The sequence below is a fragment of the Chenopodium album genome, chromosome 9, assembly GCF_948465745.1.
Source record: "Chenopodium album chromosome 9, dcCheAlbu1.1, whole genome shotgun sequence".
In the NCBI taxonomy this organism is placed as follows: Eukaryota; Viridiplantae; Streptophyta; class Magnoliopsida; order Caryophyllales; family Amaranthaceae; genus Chenopodium; species Chenopodium album.
In genome coordinates, this window is record NC_137842.1 from 8,300,670 (window position 1) to 8,326,787 (window position 26,118).

Below are 26,118 nucleotides of genomic sequence, written 5' to 3' on the forward strand. Positions count from 1 at the left end.
TAATAATAATCAATAATAATAATAATAATATTATTAATATGTACATTTGTATATACACATATGTATAGTAATAAATAATCAATAAATAATCAAAGATCACTAATCCGTAGTTAAAAATCACTAATTAATAAGTTCAGTTCAGTTCAGTTCAGTTCAGTTCAGCTGAGTTCAGTCAATCGGAATAGGCCCTAAGTACATTGTCATTCATACCAGTTGGATGTTGGTGTAGTGGTGATTGGGACTACACTTGGTAGGGAGGACCTGTGTTCGATCCCCCGCAACATCAATTGGGAGGGGACTGGAACCTAACCACCCAGAACTGATCACCGAATCCGGATTAGCCCAAAGGGTGAACTGGGTAGAACACAAAAAAAAAACTCTCATAATGAAGTAACAAACTTTAAAAACATCAGGTATACAATAAGTATAATATATCCTCTGTAAAATTTCCCTAAAATAGTCAAAAGGTACTTCAACACAAATAAAAATTACCCTAGCATAAATAAAATTGTCTATTTTAATACAAACCACATACACCAACTTTTATATGTGGATAGGGAATATTTCTTCAATTTTATAGGGGTTACTCAGTCAAGGTTATTGTAGGGGTTACTCAATCAGTATAACAATGTTCTCGGTTAGTGTCATATATAAGAATTATTTTGTTTGATAAATGTATAAGCGACCACATGGTATATATAATTATAAAAGTTATTATAGTATATAAAATTTTGCTGCCAAACGTAAATTAATATTGAGATCCATGCTATATACGATTATAAAATGCATTATTTGAGAATCAAATTATATTCACATTTTATTTACTGTAATAAAAATATAAGCATATTTTATAACATAATTAAGTTAAACTTATAATTGGAATTTTAGTATCATTGATGATAGGATTTTCCTTCAAAGTGTACACCAAAAAAAAAAAAAAAAAAAAAAAAAAAAAAGTTATACTCCATATCTTAACGTGGATTCTTTGTTATTGAAATTAAGAAATTAAATTATATGCATCTTTGAGAATAAAGATACATGATTCTTATATACTCTATGAATTAATAATTGTATCCAAATTATATGATATTATTATCATCATAAATAGGAAAAAAAAATACTAAAATGAATCCGTTTAATAAGAATATATACATATTTATAGTGAATTGCAATATCACAATAATATATAGTTGATATATTTAAGGGTGGAAAATGAGCGGGAAATATTTTAATGATAGACTGACACGTGTCAAGTTGTAGCTTGAGTGCCCTCTGTTTTAGTATAGATACTAGGTTAAATTCCGTGCCATGCACGGTCATAATTAAACTTTACAACAAAATTTATAAAGAATGGTGTTAATTCAACAAATTTATCCAAACTAAAAAAAAATATTTGTAACAAAATAATCGTCTCTAATTAAAGATATTGATGGTCAAAGTTGTGTCTCAATAAATTTGCATCCAACCATAACTTATAAAAAAACGGAGGAGTATAATATAATAAAATGATTTTGTTAATTTGTTCTTATAAACATTATGTATATTTGTAAGATTTATACAAATTATCCTACCAAAATTATTATTCCTATTTTTAATTATAATAAATTTTAAGTCGGAGGAAAAAAAAATTATAATAATATTATGATAATCTTGGATGATGATATATGTTAATACCTTAATTTTAAACTATGTTAGTATATTTGTAACTAAAAGATTTATAGTATATAAAATATATGTTGAAAAATAATAATAAAAAAAAATTAATTGAGTATGATTAGATTAAATGTGTTGTCAAAATGGAAATAAATATTATGGTAGGTTATAAAATGGAAGTTATTAAAATTTGGCAAAAAAAAAAAAAAAAAAAAAAAAGGAAAGAAGAAAAGGCTGGAAAATTTTTTATAACATCGTGACAAGTGTCACTTTAGGCTCGCTTTTAGTATAGTTTAATTGATTGATGGATTAAATGTGTTGTCAAAATGGAAATAAATATTATGGTAGGTTATAAAATGGAAGTTATTAAAAATTTGGCAAAAAAAAAAAAAAAAAAAAAAGAAAGAAGAAAAGGCGGGAAAATTTTTTATAACATCGTGACAAGTGTCACTTTAGGCTCGCTTTTAGTATAGGTTAATTGATAGGTAGATAGATGTTTTAAGTAATAATGTAATACTCTCTTCGTTCCAAAATAATTAAAATATTTGACTTTTTTTTTATCAACTTTGATCATCTTTTATTGCTATTACATAAAATTATATGTTAATTAATAAAAACTCAATATTCCAATAATGTACATGGGGTTAAATCCAACAACTTAATTATAAACATTTTATTTTTCATAATAGTAAAAAAAAAAAGTCAAAGTTGATTAAAAATGTTAATTATTTTAAAAAGGCGGGAGAAACCTCATATTGTCGAGATAAACATGAAGAACGATGGTAAGGCCGCAAAGCTGAATTGTCTAACATAGCCTTTAATCAATTAGGCAAATAAATAGTGTTGTGTACTTGTATGACGACTAATTGACTATGTAAGACTTCAGACTTGTGTTTTTATTCCCTAACTTGACGTACCAAATTATTGATTCCATCATGCATTTTACGGTAGTACATGTCTACTTGCATAACAAATTTATCAGTAGCCCCACTCCCCAACTCCCAACAGAACAAATTAAATGTAATCTATAATTCAACGCTTTAGTATTTAAAAACACAAATCATTTCTTTCAAAAAAAAAACACAAATCATAAATTTTTCATATGACACATGTTATCACAAGTCACTCACTACCCCATATGACACATGTCACCTCTTTTAATCTTTTTGTTTAAATTTGTATGTATTTGATAAGTTGTAAATTCAAGTAAGAAAATGAAGTGTTTTATTTCCATCGTAATAAATTAAATGTGAATCAATTAATATAAATCACATTAACATATGAATTATATTTAATAAAAATTGTCTTTTCAACTCCTAGACTTAAAAATATAACTTAAATCAATATGTAGTCATTTCATATCATACCATCTTCATGTATATATATGTAACTAAATTCCTTTATCTTTTTCCATTTTTTTTTCCTTTTAAGTTTTAGCAATGAAGCAATTACTTCGTATTTCATATCAAAAGTTTCAACTATTAAAAAGCATACCTACATATGAAATAACCTAGGTAATAACCAATGAATCGAACGGGCCAAAAGGCTAGTTGTTACTAAAAAGTTTCACCGCTGCTCAAAAAAATGAATGAAGCATACATTTGGGGTTCAAGTTTTTGGAAAAGTTTGGGTTTGGAGATGAAAATTCTAATATAGCCTTATAACTTTTAATTACCACAATTTTTAAAACAAACAGCCAAGGTTAATTATTTTTTGAATTATTTTAATTAGTAATTTTAATTTAAAATTATTTTTAATTACTTTATACATTTTTTTTATTTTTAGAATTTCAAAAATATTAAAAAATAATTTCTAGAAGATAAAAATATATTTAAGGCGCTTGCGGCCAAAATGTATTCCCTAAGTTGTAGGATGGGGCAAAGAAATTTCTAACGATGTTCAATCCTTGTCGATGGACAAATAGTGCTTGTTCAACTATGGAATTGTCAAGCTTTATAATTCATTTTTCTATTCATTTATGACGCACCAAAATATTTCTACTGCGGTAGGTATAACTAGCTGAATTTAATCCTAACACATAAACTGAATGATATGTAAGAAATTCATGTCTATTAAAAAAAAAAAAAAAAAAAAAAGTAAGAAATTCATGAAATTATCAATCAAAAAAGCTTAAGTTGTCACTATTCATTAGTGTAGTCAGCTACTCAGCTTGTTTAGCTTAAGTGATCAATTCATGATTGCTAAAATTAAACTTGATTTTTGAGGTATTAGTAAGATTTCCAAAAACCCTCGGTAAAATTGAGAGCAATTTCCCTTAGAAGACTATGTGGGCAAATGAAAGTGATCTATTCTTGATTTGCCAAAATTTGGGAATCAATTCGTGATTAAATCTGAGCAACTAGTACCAAATTTTTGCTAACGTTGCATATTGATTATTGAAGGCACATATAGTAATACTACGTAGTACCTTTCAAAAAACAAAAAAAAATACTACGTAGTAGAGTAGACAACAAAAGCAGTACAATAATGTTAAAGATAAGTTTTGATAAAATGTCATCGGTCACAGAAGGAATATATCATGGAAAATGCACCAATATGTAATTTGTATGAGCGTCATAGAAAACACTAAGAAAATTTTAGCCAATATTAACATCAGAGACGAGACAAATGTGAAAAACAAGGCAAAATCAGAGACGAGACAAATGTGAAAAACAGGATAAAGAATTATTTCATAGGTTGCTATATCTTATTCATATAGTAGCTAGCAATTTTTTTTTTTTTTTTTTTTTTTTTTTTGTGGAAACGAGGGGCATGCTCCAAAACACAGAGAGAGCTAGAACAAACTACAAAGGAAAAAACAGAGAAATAGAAAACAAGAAACACAAGAACAAAAATAGACCAACAAAAGCTCCTAAAGACTAAGTCTTCTTACTCGGCACTTTCCTTGGTAAAGCCATCCCACACAAATCCTCCAATAAGACTACACGAAGGTCCTCTGGGACCGCCTAAAAAACGATAAGTTTTTGCTCCGGTTGAACGCCAAAATTTTCCAACCAATCGGCAACTCTATTGGCTTCCTTGTAGCAATGTCCAATCGTTACCTCCCAACTAGGCCAATAGAGGAGAGTCTTACATTGTCAAATAAAAAATTAATAAGGAGAGTTTAAAGGGAAGGGATCCACCAATTAACAAAGAACAACCTCTGAATCTACTCCGAGCTGCACTCTTCGATGACCAACGTTCCAAGCCAAGGCTAGTCCTCGTACAGGATCCACAGTTGGCCGAGAATAGCTTATGAAGTTCACCACGTGGTCCCCTAATCATACCACCAACACCTGCCGAACCCGGATTACCTTTGGAGGCACCATCTGTGTTCAACTTAACCTAACCATACGGAGGCTCATCCCATCGAATCAACATCTTTTCCCTTTTTCTTTTGGGCATGTTTAGTTTTTCAACTCTCTCATATGCTCTACGAATGTCTCCAACTTGAGCTAGAATTTGATCTAAAGGAATTTTAGCATCTCGAGTAAAACTCCTCGCATTCCTCCATCGCCACAACCACCAGCAAGTCACTGCGAAAATCAGAGGCCATTGCTCAAAATCGAACCCTAATATTTATTTCTTAAATGGGCTTCCTAATATTACATGGGCTCCCCAATGTTTATTTATTCCTACCTTTTCACCAAAAAAAAACAAAACTATCAAAATATTACTCTATTTGTCCCTATTTGACTGTCACTTTTGGGCAATTTTTACGAGAATTAATAAACATGAATAAGAAGTAGCAAAAGTACATTGAAAAAGTAAATTTACATTGGGTATACAAAAAAGTAGAGAGAGAAAGTAATTAAAGTACATGGGAAAGCAAAATTTACATGGGAAAGTTAAATTTGCATAGATTTTTGGAAAAATTGCCCGTAATAATCCGACCTTTTGCCCGTCCGCTGAAAATAATCCCACCTTTGGATTATTTTTTAATAATCCCACCTTTACCCCCCAATCTTTTTTAATGGTCCCAACCGGTCAGTTAACTCGTTATAGCAAGTTACTTAACACATGTTGGCACCCAATTAGTCCAAAAAAAAATTAAAAAAAAAAAATTAATTAAAATAACAATTAATTAGTTTTAGAAACCACCCACCAGCTAAACAACCTCACCACTTCTCCTGCCACCAATCTCAGCGTGCCGACCGCCCCTGCCACCCATCCCCTGAACCACCGTCAAACCGCCTCTCTCACGAAAACCACCCTCAAACCCCTCCCTCACGAAACCACCCTCAAACCCCTCCCTCCCTCACAAAACCCATCCCCTGAACCACCGTCAAACCGCCTCCCTCACGAAAACCACCCTCAAACCCCTCCCTCACGAAACCACCCTCAAACCCCTCCCTCCCTCACAAAACCCATCCCCTGAACCACCGTCAAACCGCCTCCCTCACGAAAACCACCCTCAAACCCCTCCCTCACGAAACCACCCTCAAACCCCTCCCTCCCTCACAAAACCCATCCCCTGAACCACCGTCGTCCCCGCCACGCGGCTCCGGCCAGTCAGCCCCCTACCCCACCGTCGATCCGGTGCGCGACTGACCCTACGTACTCCCCCTCCCCCATCCCTGAACCACCAACCTCTCCCTCCCCCACGAAAACGGAAACACCGGCAGCCCTTAACCCTCGAAAATCCCTTTCCCGGCTCGATCCCAGCCCCCTCCCCGTCCACCGTCCCTTTTCCAATCACTCTGACCTCCCCAACCCCAACCCCAAGCCCAACCCCAAGCCCGATCTCAGATTTTTCGATTTGCCGTGGGTTTTGGTGGGTTTTCGATTTTTCGAAAGGGGTTTTGAGGTGGGTTGGCTGGGGTGGGATGGGATTCCGGTAAGCGCGTCAGTGGAGGTGGTTTCGAGTTGGTGCGTCAGTGGCGGTGGTTTTGGGTCGGCGCCGGGTCAGTGGTTCTAGGCTCTTGGTTTTGGGTAGTGGTGGGGGTGGTGGTGCTGAAAGGTGATGGTTTTTTTTTTTTTAATTTTACTTTTTTTAAAATTGTTTTTGTTAATTTTGGACAAATCAAGTAGTGACACGTGTAAATTAAACTTAATTAAAAAAAATTACCTCTTTAACCGGTTGCTGGTCACCCAGGACCATTTTAAGCAGATTAGGTATAAAGGTCGGATTATTCAAAAATAATCCAAAGGTGGGATTATTTTCAGCGGACGGGCAAAAGGTCGGATTATTGCGGGCAATTTTTCCTAAATTTTTTGCAAATTGGAGAGAATTTTGGTAAAAAATTAATATTGATGGTACTTGAAAAAAACAAATATGACGAACATTTTGGGACACCAAAAATGGGATAAGTGACTGTCAAATAGGGACGGAGGGAGTACATGACACTGGGATTATACATGAGAGTGATAAGACAAGCAAAATTTACATGCTACGGAGTACTTTGGAAACAAAACTATGAAAAAACCTGATATACCATGCAAACTCTTTCATATTTAATTCTCTTTCACTGTAAATCTATAAATTTATACTCCCTCCGTCCCTAAATTAAATTCCTATTTGGAATGTAATTTAGGGACGGAAGGAGTATTGAATAGAAAAATGAGATATAAAGCTCACACGATGCAAAACACTAGGGGAACACTAGGGAAACTCTCGTCTCATAAGGTGCTATCTTAGTAGCAATATTATATATAACATTAATAACACGATATAATACTAGATAATACATAAGATTGCATTAGCAAAAAAAAAAATACAAGCTACTGGGAAACAAAACTATAAAACACTAACTATACAACAACGGAAGGAAAAAGCCTAGATAAACCGAAGTAATTATACTTTAGTTCTTAGACTAGATATGAATCCCTACATTGATCTATAGCTTTTTCAATTTCTCCTAAGTCTTTGTGTTGATCTCTTCACTCTTGTTTTCGACCTCCCTTTCCTTTCGAAAGTCTCCAGAAACCAATCATGATGTCGATCAGTCACATATATCTTCCCAATGACATAGCCAATTATAAATCCACTTACACACCCCAAAGATCTGATGATCCAATCAATCAGCTTAGTATCATCTTTAATCGTCTCATCATTTGTTGATTTTTGTGGTGGTGACGATGGCAAGGAGTCTTTCTTGCACTTTGTGGTCAATGGAGTTCCGCATAATGCCGAGTTCCCAGCAAAAGAGTTATTGTCAAAAGTATTAAATTGTTCTCCTTCAGGTATTGGTCCAGCAAGAGAATTTTGTGAAACATTAAAGACCTCAAGAAAGGTTAGCCTTATCAGTTCCTGAGGGATCAGTCCTGAAAGCATGTTTACAGAAAGGTCTAAGGACTCGAGATCAGTAATGTTGGCTATAGAAGATGGGATACTGCCAACAAGATTGTTGTTGGATAGATTAAGAGCTTGAAGTCCCCTAAGATTTCCAATGTCCTTAGGGATTCTACCCGTGAACTTATTGCTTGAAAGATCAATGACTCGCAATACAGTAAATATCTTTGGGTAAACTGTTTCACTTCCCTTATTTGTTATGGTGACAACATAATTGTAACTCTCATCGAAAGACCCCATTTGGCTGTAATCGTATAAAAAGTACATTGGAAAAAAAGAGCCAGATGAGTTTGATGAGTTTTCAGTTGAAAGTGTCATTGCAACCCAACTTTGAAAATACCCAGATGGCAAGTTACCAGTAAGATAATTATAAGACAGATCAATTATACGCAGCCCATGAAAATCATTACAAGGAAATGGGGTTGTTATCTTCCCATAGATGTAGTTATGCCTCATAACAAGAACTTGCAACGTGGGAATACTTCCTAACCACGATGGAAAAGTGCCATTAATACGATTGTTTCCAACATCAAGTACCTCAAGCAAAGTACAGTTGATTAATGACTTTGGGAGATTGCCCTCAAATCGATTTTGGCTTAAATTAATCATTTTCAATTTGCAGAATTTTGAGAATGTTGGAGGAATGGCACCACCAAATTGATTGCCTCGTGCATTCAAAACTTGCAAAGAACCACCAAGTTGATGACCAATGCAACTTGGAATCTCGCCTATAAGACTGTTTTCAGATAAGTCAAGGTAGACTAAAGAAGTTGCACGACATATATGATTGGGAAGAACTCCATGGAATTGATTATATGAGACTTGATAAACTAGCATGGACCTTGAAGGCATTGGAAGTGGCCCTCGCAACTTGTTATTACTGAGATCTAACGCTTTTAAACTATTCCATGGGAGAAAAATCAAAGGTTGATCAAAACCCGTTAAAAGGTTATTAGAAAGGTATAAGAACAATAGATTTTCCCTAGTTGTGTTCACCAACCATTGTGGGATATTTCCAGTGATACTATTTCCTCGGAGAAATAGTCCTCTTAACTCATCTTGATAACGTAAGAAATTTGGGAACTCAGTCAAGTTGCACGATTCAAGACCCAAAGCGCGAAACTTCAAAACAGATGAATTGGTGCTTATATTTTGAGGGAATGTGAGGCTAACACCACTTAATTGTAAAATACGAAGATTTGGGAGCATGAAAAATGGATCAAGATTACCAACTGTTCTCCTGAAATTCAAATGCACTAATTGAAGACAAATAAGGTTAGAAATCCAAGGTGGGATTGGACCTTGCAACTGATTACCTACTAGGTCTAAGGTTTCTAATTGGGTTAGATTCATGAACCAACTTGGAAGTGGTCCTGTTAACAAGTTGTTTCCAAGACTCAAAAAATCGAGTCTAGTTAAGTTAGAAAGAGTAGGAAGAATGTCATCTCCTAAATGCATTTGATGAAGGAATAGTTTAGTAAGTGAATTTAGCTTAGGCAGCCAAGATTTCAATATTCTAGCAGTCCTAACATCCATCATGTCTGAAAGATATATAATAGTAAGTCGCGTTAGGTTCATGATGGAGTGAGGGAGTTCGCTAAAATAATTGTAGGCAAGGCCTAGTACAGTGAGGTCTGTCAAGTTACCTATAGAGGATGGAATTTTTCCGGAGAATTCACAATCATGTAGATTCAGAACACTCAAGGATGCAAGATTTCCAAGTGAATCTGGCAACTCTCCTGAAAATTTTATACCCTCTAGAACTAGAACACGAAGAGGACTATTAGAATGAAATTCAGGAAGATATCCTTTTAAATTGGGATTGTTAATCAATGAAATTTCTTCAAGTTTTGGTAGCTTGAAAATACTTGTTGGAAATTCACCCAATAGGTTACAAAAACCGAGAGAGATAGCTTTTAGGGAACTTCGGTTGCTTAAGATAGGAGGTACCTTAGACGATATGTCAACAAAGTCAAGATGCAAATGGGTTAAGCGACTTAACATATTTACTAACTTCTCTAGACTCAAATCATTAAGTTTCAGATTTAAATTCTCATTGACACCTATAGGACCTCCATTATATGAAAGATCAAGAAGAAATAGGCTTGACAATTTTGAAATTTCTACTGGAATTTCGCCACTGAAAACTGAATCGGAGAGGATGAGATGGGTGAGCTTGTGTAGACGACCAATGTCAGAGGGAATTTGAGAATAATTAAAGTTGTTATAAGAAAGATCAAGCTCACGGAGATGACTAAGGCTGAAAAGGGTGCTGTTTTGAGGGAAGGTGTCGTAAAGGCAGCTGCTACTGAGGTCGAGACCAATCACATGACCCGTCTCCTCGTTGCACTTGACACCATCCCACCTACAACAATCACCAGTTACAGTGGCATTTTTCGAATGATGAATGTTTGATTCATGGTGCCATGATTTCACCAAGGTAGGATTTGATACAGAGCAATCAAGATGAAAGCTTTGCTTAAAATGAAGCAATGCAATCTTCTCTTGATCATGGCACAATGGTTTCGATTGCTGCAAGGAAGGGAGATTAGAATTAGCAAGTACTAGAAAATTGATAAATAGTAATGGAAAATATACGATAAGTAGAAGCATGTACGTAAAGCATCCCAAACCCATTGTGATGTAAGTGTAAATTTAATTTTGTGAGTGAGGAATTTTTTACAAGTACATAACAAAAGAGATGAGAGTGGCTTTTATAACCACCGACGATCACTTGGTTGAATGTACTTATGGTGATGATACTTGAAGCTAAGGATCACAATCGATAAGTCTACTAACGGGGAAGACGGGGCATAGTACTTGCACATAACATTGAAATGAAACCATCCAAAGAAAGAAAAGGAAAGAACAAAACAGAGCTTGACTTCTCTTTGAAGATGACAATAGTGCAAGTTGGAGCAACACAAACCAGACGTTTATTTACAAAGAATCTAGAAATTTTCATCCTTTAATCTTATTTATATTTTCACTAATATATGCAAAGAAAACAACAGCATCATCTAAGCTTTATCATTAGCTACTTTTTGTAAAACATGCTTATTCTTCCCTCATATTTAAAAATATAAATACCTTAATCTTCTTGAAACCCTTTTTTAAGGCAGTAAATTCCTTTTTTTTTTTTTTTTTTTTTTGGTGTTTAAGGAGCCACAATGACAGATGATGAAAATCAATCCTAGGATTCCCTAGAACCGAAAAGGAAGCTCTAACCACTTGAGGTCTTGAGCTATCCTTCACTCTCAAATCCCTTGTACTTATTTAATCACTTAAACAAGTCAAACCCCAATGAGCCTCGATGTAGATCATCCCCTGCTACTCTGCTAGCGAGAAAGCAAAGATGATGATACTGAGATATTGGGTATTTTTTGCTCTGAACTAGTCAACATTGTTTCCTTTTGGGAACCAATGATAATAGTTTTTCAAAGGCCAAAAATTTCCACAATCCAAATTAGCTAGTAATGACATCTTCTGAATCATCAAAAGAGATAAACGTTTCGAATGGGGCAAAGAATTTTCTAGCAAAGAATCCTTGTTGTCGATGAATAGTGTCTAATGAGATAGGCAAAGTTGTATGATGCGCATAGGGATGGCGATGGGTCCTAGACCCGACCCAGACCCAGCTGGACCCGACCCATATGTTAGGGTTTGGGTCCTTAAATTTTAGACCCGATGAATTTGGGTCGGGTCTGGGTCTAAGTTTAATGGGCCGGGTCTGGGTCTACACTTTTTGGACCCAGACCCGACCCATGGACCCGTTTTAATTTTTATTTTTTTAAAAAATAAATAAATGTATATTAGACATACTATTATTGAAATAAACCACTTAACTAGATATATTAGATTAGTAATATACTACGTAATTAGAGGTTAAGAAGATAAATTTTAGAGAAAATACGTCACCAAAATAACAAACAACCAAGAATTTTAGTTTTTAAGTTATTTTTCATGCGTTGTCTTTACTTTTTAATGAACAAATCATTTGTGTATAAAAACTATGAACAATTTTTTAATATGCATCTTTTATTATATCAACTAGTAGTATAGTTATAAATTTATAATATATATAAAAGATTATGAAAAATTATAGTTGGACCCGTTTTAGATCCTAGACCCGATGGATCTGGGTCTGGGTCGGATCTAGATCCACCTCTAAAATTCCGATTCTGGGTCTGGGTCTCAGTGGACCCGACCCATTGTCGTCCCTAGATGCGCATAGATTGGAATTCATGTTTTCAATCATTTACGTACCAAATATTTCTAACAATGAAGGTTTAAGCAGTTTATCTGATTTTCAATGAACTGAATGATAAGCAAGGAATTCGTGAAATTTTCGATGAAGAAAGCTTGGATTCGTTTGACATTGTTGTAGTTCTCTATTTTTTGATTTTTTGTTTTCATAATCATATAATATAATATATGTCATATAATGAATAAAAAATTAATCAAACATATTAAAATCATGTTGATTATGAAAACTAATAACAGAAAAGTAAAAACACCTCTTTCTTGTTTCCTGTTTTTGGTTTTTTGTATTCTAAAAAATAGAAAACTGGAAACAAAAAAAAAATAAAAAAATGTCAAATAAACGATAAGGCCTTATTTAGTTCACCTTATTTATTTTTTTTTCTTATTTGATCTGGTCTGATTTGCTCAGATCTGGTCTGGTCTGATTTTATCTTATTGTCTTATTTGACCTTAAGTCTACGATAATTTGTAAGGAATAAATACATCAAGTGGGAACTTATTAGATTCGTCATAATGTGCTTTTTTATTAATATGTAATTTTTATAACTTTTTTCATTACGAAATTAAAGACATTTTGCGATAAAAAATTGCACATAAAACGATAATCTGAACTTCGTTTTTCTGAAATAAGTAAAAAATACGGTGAATTAAACAAGGTCTAAGTAGTCGTTACTCATTTGTGTAGTCAGCTACTCAGCTTGTTTAGCTTGAACAACCAACTGATCAAATCTTGATTGCTAAATTGAACTTGTTGCTAATTGTACAGTTTTCATACTCCCTTCAGTAAATATGTAAATTTGAGAGAGATTTCCCTTAGAAATTTAGGAATCAATCGTGAAGATAAACTGTTAGGAATAAGTTAAGATTAATTGTCACAGGTCACCACAGATATATCTCATGGAAAATGCAGCACCAATCTAGTGCACGTATAAACGCAATGAAAATACATGAGCAGCAGTTTCATCTCATAGAATATCGTCTTATTTATCCAGCTAAATATTACACTAGTCATAACATTACATGCTAGAGTGGGGAGCTGATAGCACACAACAATCTACATAAAAAAAGACAAGGAAAATGCTTGATTAGCTGCTGATGCTATCACACTTGATGCACAAAGCAATAGCCGGTTGCATCTGCAAGTTCATCAATTTCTCCTGCATAGACGCGTAGTATAGCTCATATTCTAAGTTATGACAGTCTCATATTCTAAGTTATGACAGGTCTCATTTCAGAACGGAGGCAATAGTTAAATGTGAAGCAAAACAAGACTCCAGAATTGCTCGGAGGTGTAGAAATCAATTATTTTATCACGGGAAAACTAGCTTCCTAAATGCACTAACTTGTTATTAAAGCCCTAAACAGAGACCCTAGCATGTACTACCTCCGTTACATATTATTTGCAACGATTTGACATAAAGTAGAGGGAAAAAATGTCTAATCGTTGCAATATGCAACGGAGGTAGTATATTGTACTCCAAAGTTGCAAATAATAAAAATCGGAGGTAGAATATTTCTTTTTTACTAATTCCCTATTATACACATTATATATTGGTCTTTAAAATTACAGATTTTGACCACACCGAAATCATTTTCAATCAGCAGCCATGCATAATTTCACATCACATAATAACAAAATTACGAAAACTCCATATATATTCTTGTTTCAAAGGCTGCTTATGTGATACCCTTCCTCTTCATCAGAAGCCAGATAAATAACAGAAACTCAATGTCTCTTGTCCCAAAAATCACTGCTCATGTTATGGCATCTTCCTCTCATCTCAAGTTTATTACAAGTATAAAAAAAAAAGAGAAGTTGATCTGTTAGTTCATTTCTACCAGAGCAAACACGATGTTATAGAACTGCCATATGCTCTCTCAGTAACTCATTAGCCAAAAAGGAACAATTGCATAAATCTCAAGTTATCTTCCTCCACTTTGTTTTTGTAAAAAATCAGTGAATGTCTGCTTTATTTCATGAATTATATTCTGTCGAGTGAAACTAACATCGACTATTCGACTGCCAAACCTTTTGATTGCTCAGTCATCTAAATGGCACCATGTAGAACACTGTACATACAAAATCTACAAGTACATACAAAATACGAAGAACTTTGTAACTGTCAATGATCAAACTAACTGCCACAAAAAAATAATTAGTATTTAGACTGTTTGGGGTGTATTTGTTACCAAAGTGTAGCTGACTGGCTAACATCCCATTACCATTCCCAGGTACAACAGCCAGCAACTAATTAGTAAATAAACAAGAGGATACATAAAAATATGTTTAGAAGTAATTTAGAAACTCAAACATGCAGGTTCACAAATGATCTCGTTTACATAATCTCGTTGGTCAACTACAGAGTTTGTTTTATAAAGGGTTTTTTTAAGGGGATAAAGAAGCAAAAACAAAAAATTACCTCAACTCAGGCCACAGTAATGCTCAACTCGCCAAGCTTGGGACTATAGCCAGAACCTTCAAGGCTCAACTGCAATTTTCTATCCAAACGTCGAGAAGGAGCTATGCTCATTGAGGCAAAACTGAAGGTCGAGGTGAGGTGCATAGTACTAATAAACGTTTGACAAAATTCAAACCAACTCACACCCATTATAAGCATCAGCTTATTCGAATCCAGCTTTCTTCTTGAGATGATTCTTGAAGGCAATGATATCCCCTCCCCAACGAGTGACGGCTTGATTCTCACACACCCATATCTCATGGGCCACTTGGTTGATGAGCCTGAAATCGTGGCTAACAAGAACCATACCACCATCCCACTCGTTCAACGCCTCGGCCAATGAATCAATAGTCTCAATATCCAAGTGATTAGTAGGCTCATCCAGCAACAGCATGTGAGGCTGCCTATAAGCCAGCCAAGCAAAGATAACTCGACTACGCTGTCCATCAGACAAATTTTTCATAGGCATAGTCTGTGCTTTGCCAGATAGCCCAAACCTCCCTATTGCTGACCTCATTTTCTCTTCTTCGGTACCTGGATATTCTCGCAACATATATAGTAGAGCAGAAATTTCTAAGTCGAGCTTTTCTGCAAGATGTTGATGGTACTGGGCAATCCTCAAGTGATTGTGTCGCTTCACCGTGCCTTCAAGAGGAACCAAATCCCCTGTCATCAGCTTCAGAAGCGTACTCTTTCCAGCACCATTGGGACCCACCAGGGCAATCCTGGAGTCAAGGTCCACACCAAACTCGAGGTTTTTGTAAAGAATATTCTCTGGTGTATAGCCAAATGACACTTCCACAAACTGCAACACTGGAGGGGGAAGCTTTCCAACATCTGTAAAACGGAAAACAAGAACTTTGTCTCTGGAAACTTTCTCTGTCAGTCCTCCCCTCTCCATCTTTGCAAGTGTTTTCTCCTTGCTCTGTGCTTGACGGGCTAACTTAGCAGACCCGTGACCAAACCGAGCAATATACTCTTTCATGTTAGCAATCTGTTCCTGCTCCCACTTGTATTGTTTCATTTGATTCTCTTCAAGTTCAGAACGGGTCTGAACATACTGATCATAGTTTCCAGAGTAGATTGTCAACTTCTTGTTTTGCATGTGTATAATGTTAGTGCAGACACCATTCAGAAAATCTTGAGAGTGTGAAACCACAACCAGAATGCGATTGAAATTCTTCAGATTCTCCTCTAGCCAAACACAAGCTTCAAGATCTGCCATCAAAATGAACAAGCAAGGTAAATCAAACTTATTTCATAAAAAATAAGCGCAATAACACCGACACCATACAAGTTCCCAAAGAGAAATATAATTCAATTAAGCTAAACATATCTTATCACAACACCACCACCATATTATTAGTACATTATGTGCTGAAATTTTCAAAGAGTGCCCAAGCACGATCCAAGCGCACTAACAGTTTTGTGGTTAAGTGCCTAGGCCAAATCAAACTTATTTAAGCATAGTTGCCTAACATTGAGTCGTCATTCTACATTAATACATGGCCCAAAGCCCAGCTCAAAGTAACATTGCCATGTCAATGGGGACAGGCCAGCCCGGCTCAGTGTCATTTTTATTGTTAATATCAACAGCTCAACGTAATATGTTGACCAAGTATGTTTACAGAGGATAAGATTATCTAAATTGCACCGTCTGGCATATGAATCATCGCAAGATGTTCTCAAAGCATCATAACATAAAATGTTTGAGAAACATCTCTCCTTACTTTAAAGGGATGTGGAAGTCAATGTCAGACAAACTTGGGCATAAGAAAAATTAAGCACAAAAGAAGTACCATAAGATGAAGTGGTTTAACTTACCAAGGTGATTTGTAGGTTCATCCAGCAGTAAGATGGTTGGATTCATAAATAACGCCCGTGCCAATGCAATCCTCATTCTCCAACCACCAGAAAAATCTCTAGTCATTTTTTCCTGCATCATCTTGTCAAATCCAAGACCATGCAAGATTTCAGCAGCACGCTTTTCAGCAGTTGCTACATCAAGAGCTTCCAACCGCTCATAAATACGTTCAAGTGCTTCCCCACCTCCATCATCCTATAGGCAAAAATATTAATTCTGCAAGCCAATGATTATAATAAAATAAATAAAAAAAAAATCAGGCAAACAATTAATATATGCAGAGTAGACACCTGTGCCACTAATCTTTCAACTTCTTGTTCTAACTTGATCCTTTCCTCATCACAGCTTATTACAGCCTTAAGGGCAGACATGTCAGATGCTTCTATCTCACTGCTAAGATGATAGATATCCATGTGCTCGGGAATTGGAAGCTCTCGGAGTCCTATTGCAGTAAGAAGTGTAGATTTTCCACAACCATTTAAACCCAGCAAACCATAACGTCTGCAGATGTGTAATTCCCAAGTAAAACGCATTACGCCCCGAGTGAAAAAAATTCAAATATAAAGATAAAAACAAACTTTAAGAATACAAGTTTGGGATAGCAACAAACCTTCCATAGTTCAGCTCCAGCATCGAGTCAACTATCAGATCGTGTCCATGAAAAGTAACTGACAAAGACTCTATCTGCAAGGTAGAGGAGTTCCATCATGACACAAAACAGAGAGCTACAGAGACATGAAGCAGCCACATGCTCAAAATACAAAAGCATATTATACATAACTTTACCTCCTAAGTAAGAAGGAATCACAAGGGATGACATTTCGGGAATATTCACTAAATTATAAGTTCATTCAATTAATCCAGCATCATAGATGGCAGAACACCCAGCTGACAGACGATCTGCTCGCCTAGGCATTGGTCTAAGTGCGGCATAGCTAACAAGAATAAGCTAGAAGTGAGACCAGCTAACCACATGATTTGTGAACATGCACGGAAAAATATATGAAAGAAAGGACTCCATTACCAACTACATATTCAACAAAAGAAACTCAAAGGAATATAGACATGATTGCAAATACCATAATATGTGCAAAAACTAATATGCAAGAAATGGATCAATTCCCTATTCTCTTCACCGCATACTTCGACGGCTAACATATCATTCAAGCCTCGCCATTCAATTTCAGATTAACAAACAAGAAAAAATCTTTTTTTTTTTTTTTTACATCAAAATTTCATGAATTTTTTTATCCCAATACAAACAAACCATAACAAGACGATGACTTTCAAATAAATTTGTTTAAAAAATAATCCCTTTGATTGATTAATTCAAACCCCTTATTCAGTTCAAGCAAATCCCAAAATAGACTTCAACTACCTAACATTAGTAAACTCAAAAACTCCTCCTAAAGCTCCCATTTTTATCCCAATTCTTGTAATTATAATCAAGAGCAACAACAGAATTTCACATAAATAAGAAATTCAGCACGAAATAGATCTAAAAAAACATACCCTAACATCTCTTGACAAAGGATGCGAGCAAAGAATACCGGTACAATTCCGATCAGAAATCACCATATCCCCAACTGCTTCAGTAACCTTATCAACACTTTGAGCTGCCGCCTTCGATGAGGCAGGCGCTTTACCTCCTCTTTTCGCCGCCGCAGCTGCCTTCTTCTGAGCAGCCTTCTTCTTGCTTGCGTCCGACACCATTTTCAAACTACAAAACCACACAAAATCAATCAAAAATCCAAAATCAAAACACCACAAATCAGTCAAAACTACAAAATCACATCAATAACAACAAATTCAAGCAAATTAATGAGTATAATACATATACAAACATACCAATTAGGTTACGGAGAAGATAGAGAGATGAGATCGGCGACAAAAAATGGAGGAGAGAGAAGATGAAAAAAATTGGGATCTAGGGTTAGGGTTTCCGACGGAAGTGGAATTATATCGGACGATAGAGGGAGAAAATAGACTCCCAGGTGTGTGGATTATAAGGCTTGTTAAAAAGAGGGTTTTACAAGTGAAGGTGCTCAATTTATAAGTACCTAATCGGTGTCGTGACCGACTTTTTTTTTTTTTTAATTATTCCCTTAGCCTAGATTTTTACATCTTCTAGATATTTATTTTTTGCCACACACAATGACACAAAGTTGTATAATGACTATAATCTGGTCAATATAAGCGGTTCATACCAAAGAATCATGCCCTCTAGGACGGTTGGTTACTTGTCAAACTAGAGCTTGTTCTCATACTTTTATTTTCAGTTCAGCTCCTAATTCCCTTCTCTTATAAAATATTCATTTCAGTTCTATTCAGTTCATCCTATGAGAACAGGCCCTTAGTTGGATTAAATCTTGAGATGTTATTCGAGATATCAGAATAGGGAGAGATTGTGGTTTTTGGAAGGTTATGATTGACACACACACACACAAAAAAAAAAAAAAAAAAAAAAAATTCTAAAGTGATTGTATAGAGATTTAAGTAGGACGGATTCAACCCAACTCAAACTGATTCAATGAGATTGCTGAATTGAAAACTAAATACACCATCATGTGTTTATGTGTGTTTGATCTTCCTTAATTCCCCAAACTTCTTACTTGCTCTGTTTTTTTTTTTACTTGACATGTTTCTTTTATCACGCTTGTCGATGCACAAGTTTAACCATCAATAACTTTAATACTCTACTAGTTTTGTGCCCCGTGCGATGCCCAGGTTGTTTATGGACTTTTAAGATAAAATTATATTCTAATTCAATTTAATTGAAAATAGAATTCTTAATTAACCTTTTTTTGCCACAAAGTCTATCTATATTTATCCAATGTGGTACGACACTTGGTGCGTGAAAAATTAAAACGCTAAATGATGTTATCTTGTGGCCTAATTATAAGTTTATTATTTTGTATTTTATCGAAAATAAAACTCTAAACTACAATCTTATTCTAAATTAACTTTTTATCTTATGAAGTCTATCCAAATATATCTAAGGTGGTGCGACACTTGGCGATTTTTATGTATAAAGTCTATTAAAATCTATCTAAGGTGGTGCGACACTTGGCGAAAAGTTGGAACGCCATGTGTCGCTATTTCGTGACCTGGCTAAAAATTTAGCTTTATATATTAGTTATATGATAAGTAAATATTATTAAAGTTATATATTGTGATAGTACTTATTTAGACGATTGTAACAAGATCTTACATGAATATGTTTTTCTTTACCTATAATTCACAAAAGACGGTCAAAGGTGGGTTGGTGAATAGTGTAAAAGTCAAAGCGGGTCAAGTTTAAAAGAACGGAGGAAGTAAATCGTAAAATTCTTGCTTCGTTATATATATATTGTCATTACTTTAGCTTAGTTTGCTTCTTATTTTTTCTATGAGAAGGTTTTGCGTACAACGGACTCACGTGAGATCGGGATAAGTAACAAAAAGGCGCGGGTCTGCAAAAGCTGATCAAAGCCCGCACACTAACATTTTATAAAATTGATAATATTGTCGTATTCCTAATAAAAATTATTTTATTCCTAACTAAAATAGTCTTATTCCTGATAAAAATTATCTTATTCCTAACTAAAATTTTCTAATTCCAGACAAATATTAAACCAATTAATATTAATATGATGCCTGACAATACTAATGTAATGCTTGACAATACTAATCTAATACCTGACAATAAACACTTAATACCAAACAATAACAATCAAAGACCAAACAATAAACATCTAATACCTGACATCATTTTCTCCTTCACCAATGACCCTCTTCTTCTTCCATGACTACAATATTTTCTCTCTCCTCAACCCACGGATTTCACATCATCTCTAACAAACTCCTACAGTTCATCATCAATTAACAATTCCACAATCAAATTGCACAAAATCAATTAATCAAGTTCAACCAAAACTACCGCGACAAAGCCGCCTCACCAAAATCCTCCTTATCTCGACCATTATCAATAGAATTCGACCTCCCCAAACTTAACTGAGTAGCAGCATGGATCTGGTCATTCTCCAGATCATCTCGAAACTCCGAATTCGAAGCACTGATCACCAAAGAAAGTTGCATCTGATCATTCTTCATTATATTGTTGGCAAGTTAGGAGGTGCGGGAGAGGAGGCGGAGAGTGGTGGAGGATCTAGCCACCGCCATTGATAGGCGGCATGAGAGAGAAAGGGGAAGTAGGAGAATGAAGATGGTGGAATTACGTGAGTCCGTCTCACCCAAAACTTTACCTGGCCTTTTTCTATTGTTACACCAATATTTTTCATCAATAAATCTGCTCTGTTGATACTACTGGTGAGTGACTGCTGCTAATACAACTTGTGCCACGCTAGATTAGTTTGTTACAGGTTGTTAGAAGTTGTTAGAGTTTGTTATAAGCTCTATGCTGACATGTAATAAGTTTGTTACTGTAAGATTTCCTTTAAGAAACTTCTAGCAGTAGCTTATATATATTGCTCCTGTAATCATCTTCATTATTCAATCATAATGAAAGCTCTCTTCTCTTCTCTCTAAAATCTCTCTCTATTTTCTCTGTTTTGAAATGGCAGAATTCAATATGGTATCAGAGCAGCTGGATTTCCAGTGGTTTGTTGAATTATGTTGATTTTGTTTGTTGATTTTTCTTCCGCAAATTCTAATCTCTGATTTTGTTTGAGGTATGAACTTGATTTTCTACTTCAAATTTTGTTGTTCTTAGATCAAATTTCTGCGATTTTATCTTGAGAGTTTGATCATTTTCTTCCAGTTTATTTCTGGTTTATTCTGTTCAATTTCCAGTTTATTTCTGGAATTCCTTGATCTATTTTTGATCATTATCATAATTTTTGTTGAGTGCCTACAATCTGTTTGATTAATTGCAAATCAAGATGCCTGAGAATTTTTTGCAACTAACTCAGGATCCTACCAGTCCATATTACATACATCCTTCAGAAAATACTAGTCAATCTTTGATTTCAGAGAAGTTTTCTAGTGAAGGTTATGGTGAATGGAAGCGCAGTATGATGATTGCTCTTTCTGCCAAAAATAAGCTTGGATTTGTTGATGGAAGCTTGGTTAAACTGGCTCCAAATGATCCTATATTTGCAGCCTGGAAGAGATGTGATGCTATTATCATATCTTACATTCTTAGATCACTGGATAATTCAATTGCAAGAAGTGTTCTGTATTTGACATCTTCTAGAGAAATCTGGAAGGATCTAGAGGATAGATATTCACAGACTTCAGGTCCTCAACTGTACACATTGCAGTAGAAGCTTGCTGATATTTCTCAAGGTGTTGATACTTCTATAGCTGAGTTTTTTACTCAAATTAAAGCTTTCTGGGATCAGATTAGTGAGATGAATCCTTTGCCTATTTGTTCCTGCAATGGTTGTACATGTGGCTTAACACAAAAGTTCTTGAAGCAGCAGCAAGAAGAACGACTTGTTCAACTGTTGATGAAGCTGAATAATAAGTATGCTAATACAAGATCAAACATCTTAATGATGCAGCCTCTGCCTCCTATTTCTCTTGCTTACAGGTTACTTATTCAGGAGGAGAAGCAAAGAGAGATGAGTTCACTTGTTGATGAGACAAGCAAGGTATTTACAGCAAATTCTCATAAGTATCAATCATATCCTAAATATCATTAACAGAATGCAGGAAATTCTCACAAATTTGTTGTTCACAACAAGAAGCCTTGTATTCCATTATTATGTGATTATTGCAAGTTTCCTGGTCACACAGGGGATAAATGCTTCAAGATTGTTAGTTATCCACCTAATCATCCAAGCAAGTTTAAAGGAAAAAGGATTGCAGCACTTGTTCAAGGAGATGATGAGTCTCAGGCAGCTGACACTGATGATGCTCAGGTGACTCATATTTCTCAAGAACACTACAACAATTTTCTGAGATATATGCAAACTCAGGAATCTGATGCAAGTTCTGGAGGTTCACTTGCTCAGACTGAGTCAGGAGCTTATATTGCAGGTACATGCCTTATTACTTGTTCAAATTCTAGTTGGATTATAGACAGTGGAGCTACAGATCATATATGCTCTAATATTGATTTGTTCGCCGAGCTTAGACATTTTGATAAATTTCCTAATACTATAACTATTGCTGATGGAAAGAAGGTAGTAGTTGATCATATTGGCACTGTTAAGTTTGAGAATGGAATTCAGCTTGATAATGTGCTTCATGTTCCTAGTTTCAAGTTCAACTTAATTTCAACTCACAGTTGTGTAAAGACTTGAATTGTGAGGTTACTTTTACTCATGATAAGTGTTTAATTCAGGATCCAATTTCGAATCAGTGCTTGGTTCTTGGTAACTTGAATTCAAGATTGTATGCTGTTGATGAGGTTAATCAAGGGAAGGAACAGGACAATTCTGGTGTTGCTGTTGTTTCTCTTTAGTCTTGCTAAGAAGAAGCCAAGTTATGGCATCTTAGACTAGGACGTCTACCATTTAATAAGTTGCATCTAGTCAATAATAATTTTGTTTGCACAATGGTAGTAACATTGTATGTCAGGTCTGTCATAAAGCTAGGCAAACTAGATTACCATTTTCTTCTAGTTTTTCTAGCAGTACAAGATGTTTTGAACTATTACATGTAGATACATGGAGTCCATATAGAGTTAAAACTCATGATGGTTTTAGCTATTTTCTCACTGTGGTAGATGATTTCTCAAGACATACTTGGACTTTCTTAATAAAGAATAAAACTAAAGTTGTTTCTGTTCTGTGTAATCTTGTTACTTTGATAGAAACTCAATTTAGTTCTAAAGTTTTGTGCATTAGAACTAATAATTCTAAGGAACTATGTGAGGGAGATATTTTGAGTTTGTATCATGAGAAGGGGATTGTGCATCAGAAGTCCTGTGCTGAAACACCACAGCAAAATGGTGTAGTGGAGAGAAAGCACAGACATTTATTGGAGACAGCTAGAGGGCTCTATTTTCAGTCTAGGGTACCTGTGAGATTTTGGGGAGATTGTTTGTTATGTGCAACTCATTTAATAAACAGGATGCCTCTTAGTAGTGTTAATTTCAGCTCACCATATGAGAAGATGCATGGAAGAAAACCTCGTATGAAGCATTTAAGGGTGTTTGGTTGCTTGTGCTTTGTTTCTACACTGAAAAATGACATAGCAAAATTTGACCCCAGAGCATCACCTTGTATTTTTCTGGGGTATCCACCTGCTCAGAAGGCCTATTGACAGGGTAAAGTCGTATCCCCCACTAGTAGAAAAAAAGCATTAGGCACCCCCTATATGGCACCAGTTCAGCCTAAACCGGTGCCCAAAACCGGTCTAGAATTGGGCGGGTTTTTACCAAAAGAGAAAAGGCACCGGTTCAGCCTGAACCGGTGCCAAAAATAAAAAAGGCACCGGTTTGAACCGGTGCCATTCAAACCGATGCCAAATTCAAAAAAAAAAAAAACCACGTCTTTTCCTCTTTTCTTCCTCTCTTTCTCTTTCCTTCCCTTCATTCGTTCATCCCTTCTTTCGTTCTCACTCAGAGTATTTGAAGTCGTGCCTCCACCTTTTCCCTCCACCACAGCCGCCACCTTCACCAGCGCTTTCAGGTGTCGAAAACCACCGCCGTGAATCTCCCTGCCCTGCCATTCTCTGTCTTTCACGGCCGGCCTCCACCGCCTTTCTCTGTGCGAAACAAATAACAACAGCAGCAGCGCGCACCACCTCCGTCCACCTCCACCAGCGCGCATCGCCTCCACCTCCACCAGCGCGCACCGCCTCCTCCACCAGTGAGGGTCTTTTCATTCTCTCATCCCCTTAGCTTCTTCCACCTCCAACTAATTTAGGGTAAGTTCATCTTTTCAAGTTAATGGGTTCATCTTATTTTAGATTAAAATTGTGCTTAGATTGTATATGAAATGCAAAGAAAATTAATGGGTTCATCTTATTTTAGATTAAAATTGTGCTACATTGTTGGGATTAAAATTGTATGTTTGTGCTACATTGCTGGCTGTGAAATTTGTTTATGATGCCTTGTTTTGGGGAGTTTGGTTTTTGATAATTGAATCAGTTTAAGGATTTATTACTGAATTTTGTTGCTTGGATTCGATTTCAGCTGAATTCTGGAAAAGTTCTTGCTGTTGGACCTGGCCTTCGTGACAAGACGGGGAATCATATTCCTGTTGCTGTCAAAGAAGGGGATACCGTGAATACGGAGGAACTACAGTGAAGCTTGGTGAAAAAGAGTGAGTTTATTTTTCTCCATGCACTTTTCTTTTTGTTCCAGATGGTGATTTCTTAGTCAAATTATTGTGATTGAATGCTTTGACTCTTGATCCTCGATTGAATATATTAGTAATTTTGCATTACCTTGTTCCTTAGTTGAGTTTTTGTATGTTTTAATGTGTATATTAGTGACCTTGCTTCTAATTAGTTGTGAATAAATTAGAAAATTGTGAATAAATTAGAGAATTGTGATTACATTATAGATTTGTGAATAATTTAGAGAATTGTGATTAAATTAGAGAATTGTGCATAAATTAGAGAAATAGTGATATTGCCACTTAATTAGTTGTGAATAAATTAGAGAATTGTGAATACATTAGAGATTTGTGAATATATTAGAGAATTAGTGACGTTGCTAATTTTTGTTTTTTTAATATATAGATTCATATGTGAATTGAAGCAAGAGTTTAATTAGCTTGAGGACTACATATTGAGCTCAAGTGGGTAGTTGCTATATTGGTATGACTACTAAACTTTACTTAGCTATATTTCTTACTATTCATCCATTTAATAAAAGTTTATTCATGAAATTGCAACTTGTGTATTGTTTAATTGCAAATAAATACAACAATATATAGAATACTTGAATTGCATCATCATATGCCTAGATACCCGTTCAAGGCTTTCTCATTAGGAGAAAGTCTTGAATAGTCCCCGGTTGGGACTGTTCTTGAATGTGTACTCTCACTTAGGTGGTGAATGTATGTTTTCTTTTCGATTTTAAGGAACATCTTGGCTTACCATTTCCTCACTATGTTCTCTGGGTACATATGTGGGTAATTAATTATCTACATCGTGTACTTGGAGAACTAGGGGGAAATGCTGCCGGATTTTCCTTAAAATTGGAAAGTTGACATACATTCACTAGTGAGAGTAGACATTCAAGGATGGGTTAGGTTGGAGTGATAAGGACCCTTTGGAAACATGCATTTTTTCACTATATGAATGGTATATTCACGTTTTGTACTTGAATTTGATTTACATAAAATATGTAGCACTTACACATTATAATTATATGGTGCTATATATATGTTTAGAGACAATTTACTAAATGGAGAAGGATCGTGGTTGGATGTATGGTAGACGCGATACATTGGAATTTTGGAATGGGGTTCAAGATTTTTGCGAGAGGGCTTTAGCTTATCAACGCACACTGGGAGGCAAAGGCCTTTATTGTCCTTGTGTTGATTGTAATTGTGTGAATGTGGTCGATAGTGTTTAAATCATTAGAGATCATGTATTATGTCGTGGGTTTAGGCAATTTTACCATGTGTGGATTTGGCACGGAGAAAGTGGAGAGTACAGTGGGGATCTTGATCGGAATGATGTGC

At 35.3% G+C, this 26,118-nt stretch overlaps 3 protein-coding genes across 4 annotated transcripts; 1 reads left to right on the top strand and 2 right to left on the bottom strand.

Annotated features, from left to right (window-relative positions):
- Positions 1 to 7,501: 7,501 nt before the first annotated feature.
- LOC145557409 (receptor-like protein 7) lies at positions 7,502 to 10,582 on the bottom strand. Its single transcript, XM_081618591.1, has one exon. The coding sequence runs from the start codon at positions 10,580 to 10,582 to the stop codon at positions 7,502 to 7,504; it is 3,081 nt and encodes a 1,026-aa protein (XP_081474717.1).
- A 3,766-nt stretch (positions 10,583 to 14,348) lies between these two features.
- On the bottom strand, positions 14,349 to 18,559 carry LOC145558359 (ABC transporter F family member 1). 2 transcript variants are annotated; one of them, XM_081619580.1, is made up of 6 exons: positions 18,380 to 18,559; positions 18,044 to 18,251; positions 17,142 to 17,215; positions 16,822 to 17,032; positions 16,492 to 16,726; positions 14,349 to 15,885 (listed from the first exon to the last, which is right to left on the bottom strand). In XM_081619580.1, the coding sequence occupies exons 2-6, from the start codon at positions 18,242 to 18,244 to the stop codon at positions 14,831 to 14,833; spliced, it is 1,776 nt and encodes a 591-aa protein (XP_081475706.1). In that variant the 5' UTR covers positions 18,245 to 18,251; positions 18,380 to 18,559; the 3' UTR covers positions 14,349 to 14,830. The 2 variants fall into 2 exon arrangements, with proteins under 2 accessions (XP_081475706.1, XP_081475707.1); XM_081619581.1 differs by lacking the exon at positions 18,380 to 18,559 and adding an exon at positions 17,318 to 17,466 and having other exon boundaries at positions 18,044 to 18,165.
- Positions 18,560 to 21,411: 2,852 nt separating this feature from the next.
- On the top strand, positions 21,412 to 22,940 carry LOC145557410 (uncharacterized). Its single transcript, XM_081618592.1, has 4 exons — positions 21,412 to 21,769; positions 21,860 to 22,125; positions 22,180 to 22,716; positions 22,821 to 22,940. Exons 1-4 carry the CDS (start codon positions 21,412 to 21,414, stop codon positions 22,938 to 22,940), a joined length of 1,281 nt encoding a protein of 426 aa, XP_081474718.1.
- The last annotated feature ends 3,178 nt before the right edge of the window (positions 22,941 to 26,118 follow it).

What these genes read in the sequence shown, in the direction of transcription:
- LOC145557409 (XM_081618591.1), bottom strand. Translation starts at nt 10,582, where the DNA reads ATGGGTTTGGGATGCTTTACGTACATGCTTCTACTTATCGTATATTTT.
- LOC145558359 (XM_081619580.1), bottom strand. Translation starts at nt 18,244, where the DNA reads ATGGTGTCGGACGCAAGCAAGAAGAAGGCTGCTCAGAAGAAGGCAGCT. An exon ending in TTGAAAGATTAGTGGCACAG is followed by an intron (nt 16,727 to 16,821) that starts GTGTCTACTCTG and finishes TTTTGCCTATAG; the next exon opens with GATGATGGAGGTGGGGAAGC. An exon ending in TGAACCTACAAATCACCTTG is followed by an intron (nt 15,886 to 16,491) that starts GTAAGTTAAACC and finishes TTTTGATGGCAG; the next exon opens with ATCTTGAAGCTTGTGTTTGG.
- LOC145557410 (XM_081618592.1), top strand. Translation starts at nt 21,412, where the DNA reads ATGCCTGAGAATTTTTTGCAACTAACTCAGGATCCTACCAGTCCATAT. An exon ending in TAGATATTCACAGACTTCAG is followed by an intron (nt 21,770 to 21,859) that starts GTCCTCAACTGT and finishes CTCAAATTAAAG; the next exon opens with CTTTCTGGGATCAGATTAGT. An exon ending in ATGGAATTCAGCTTGATAAT is followed by an intron (nt 22,717 to 22,820) that starts GTGCTTCATGTT and finishes TGTTTAATTCAG; the next exon opens with GATCCAATTTCGAATCAGTG.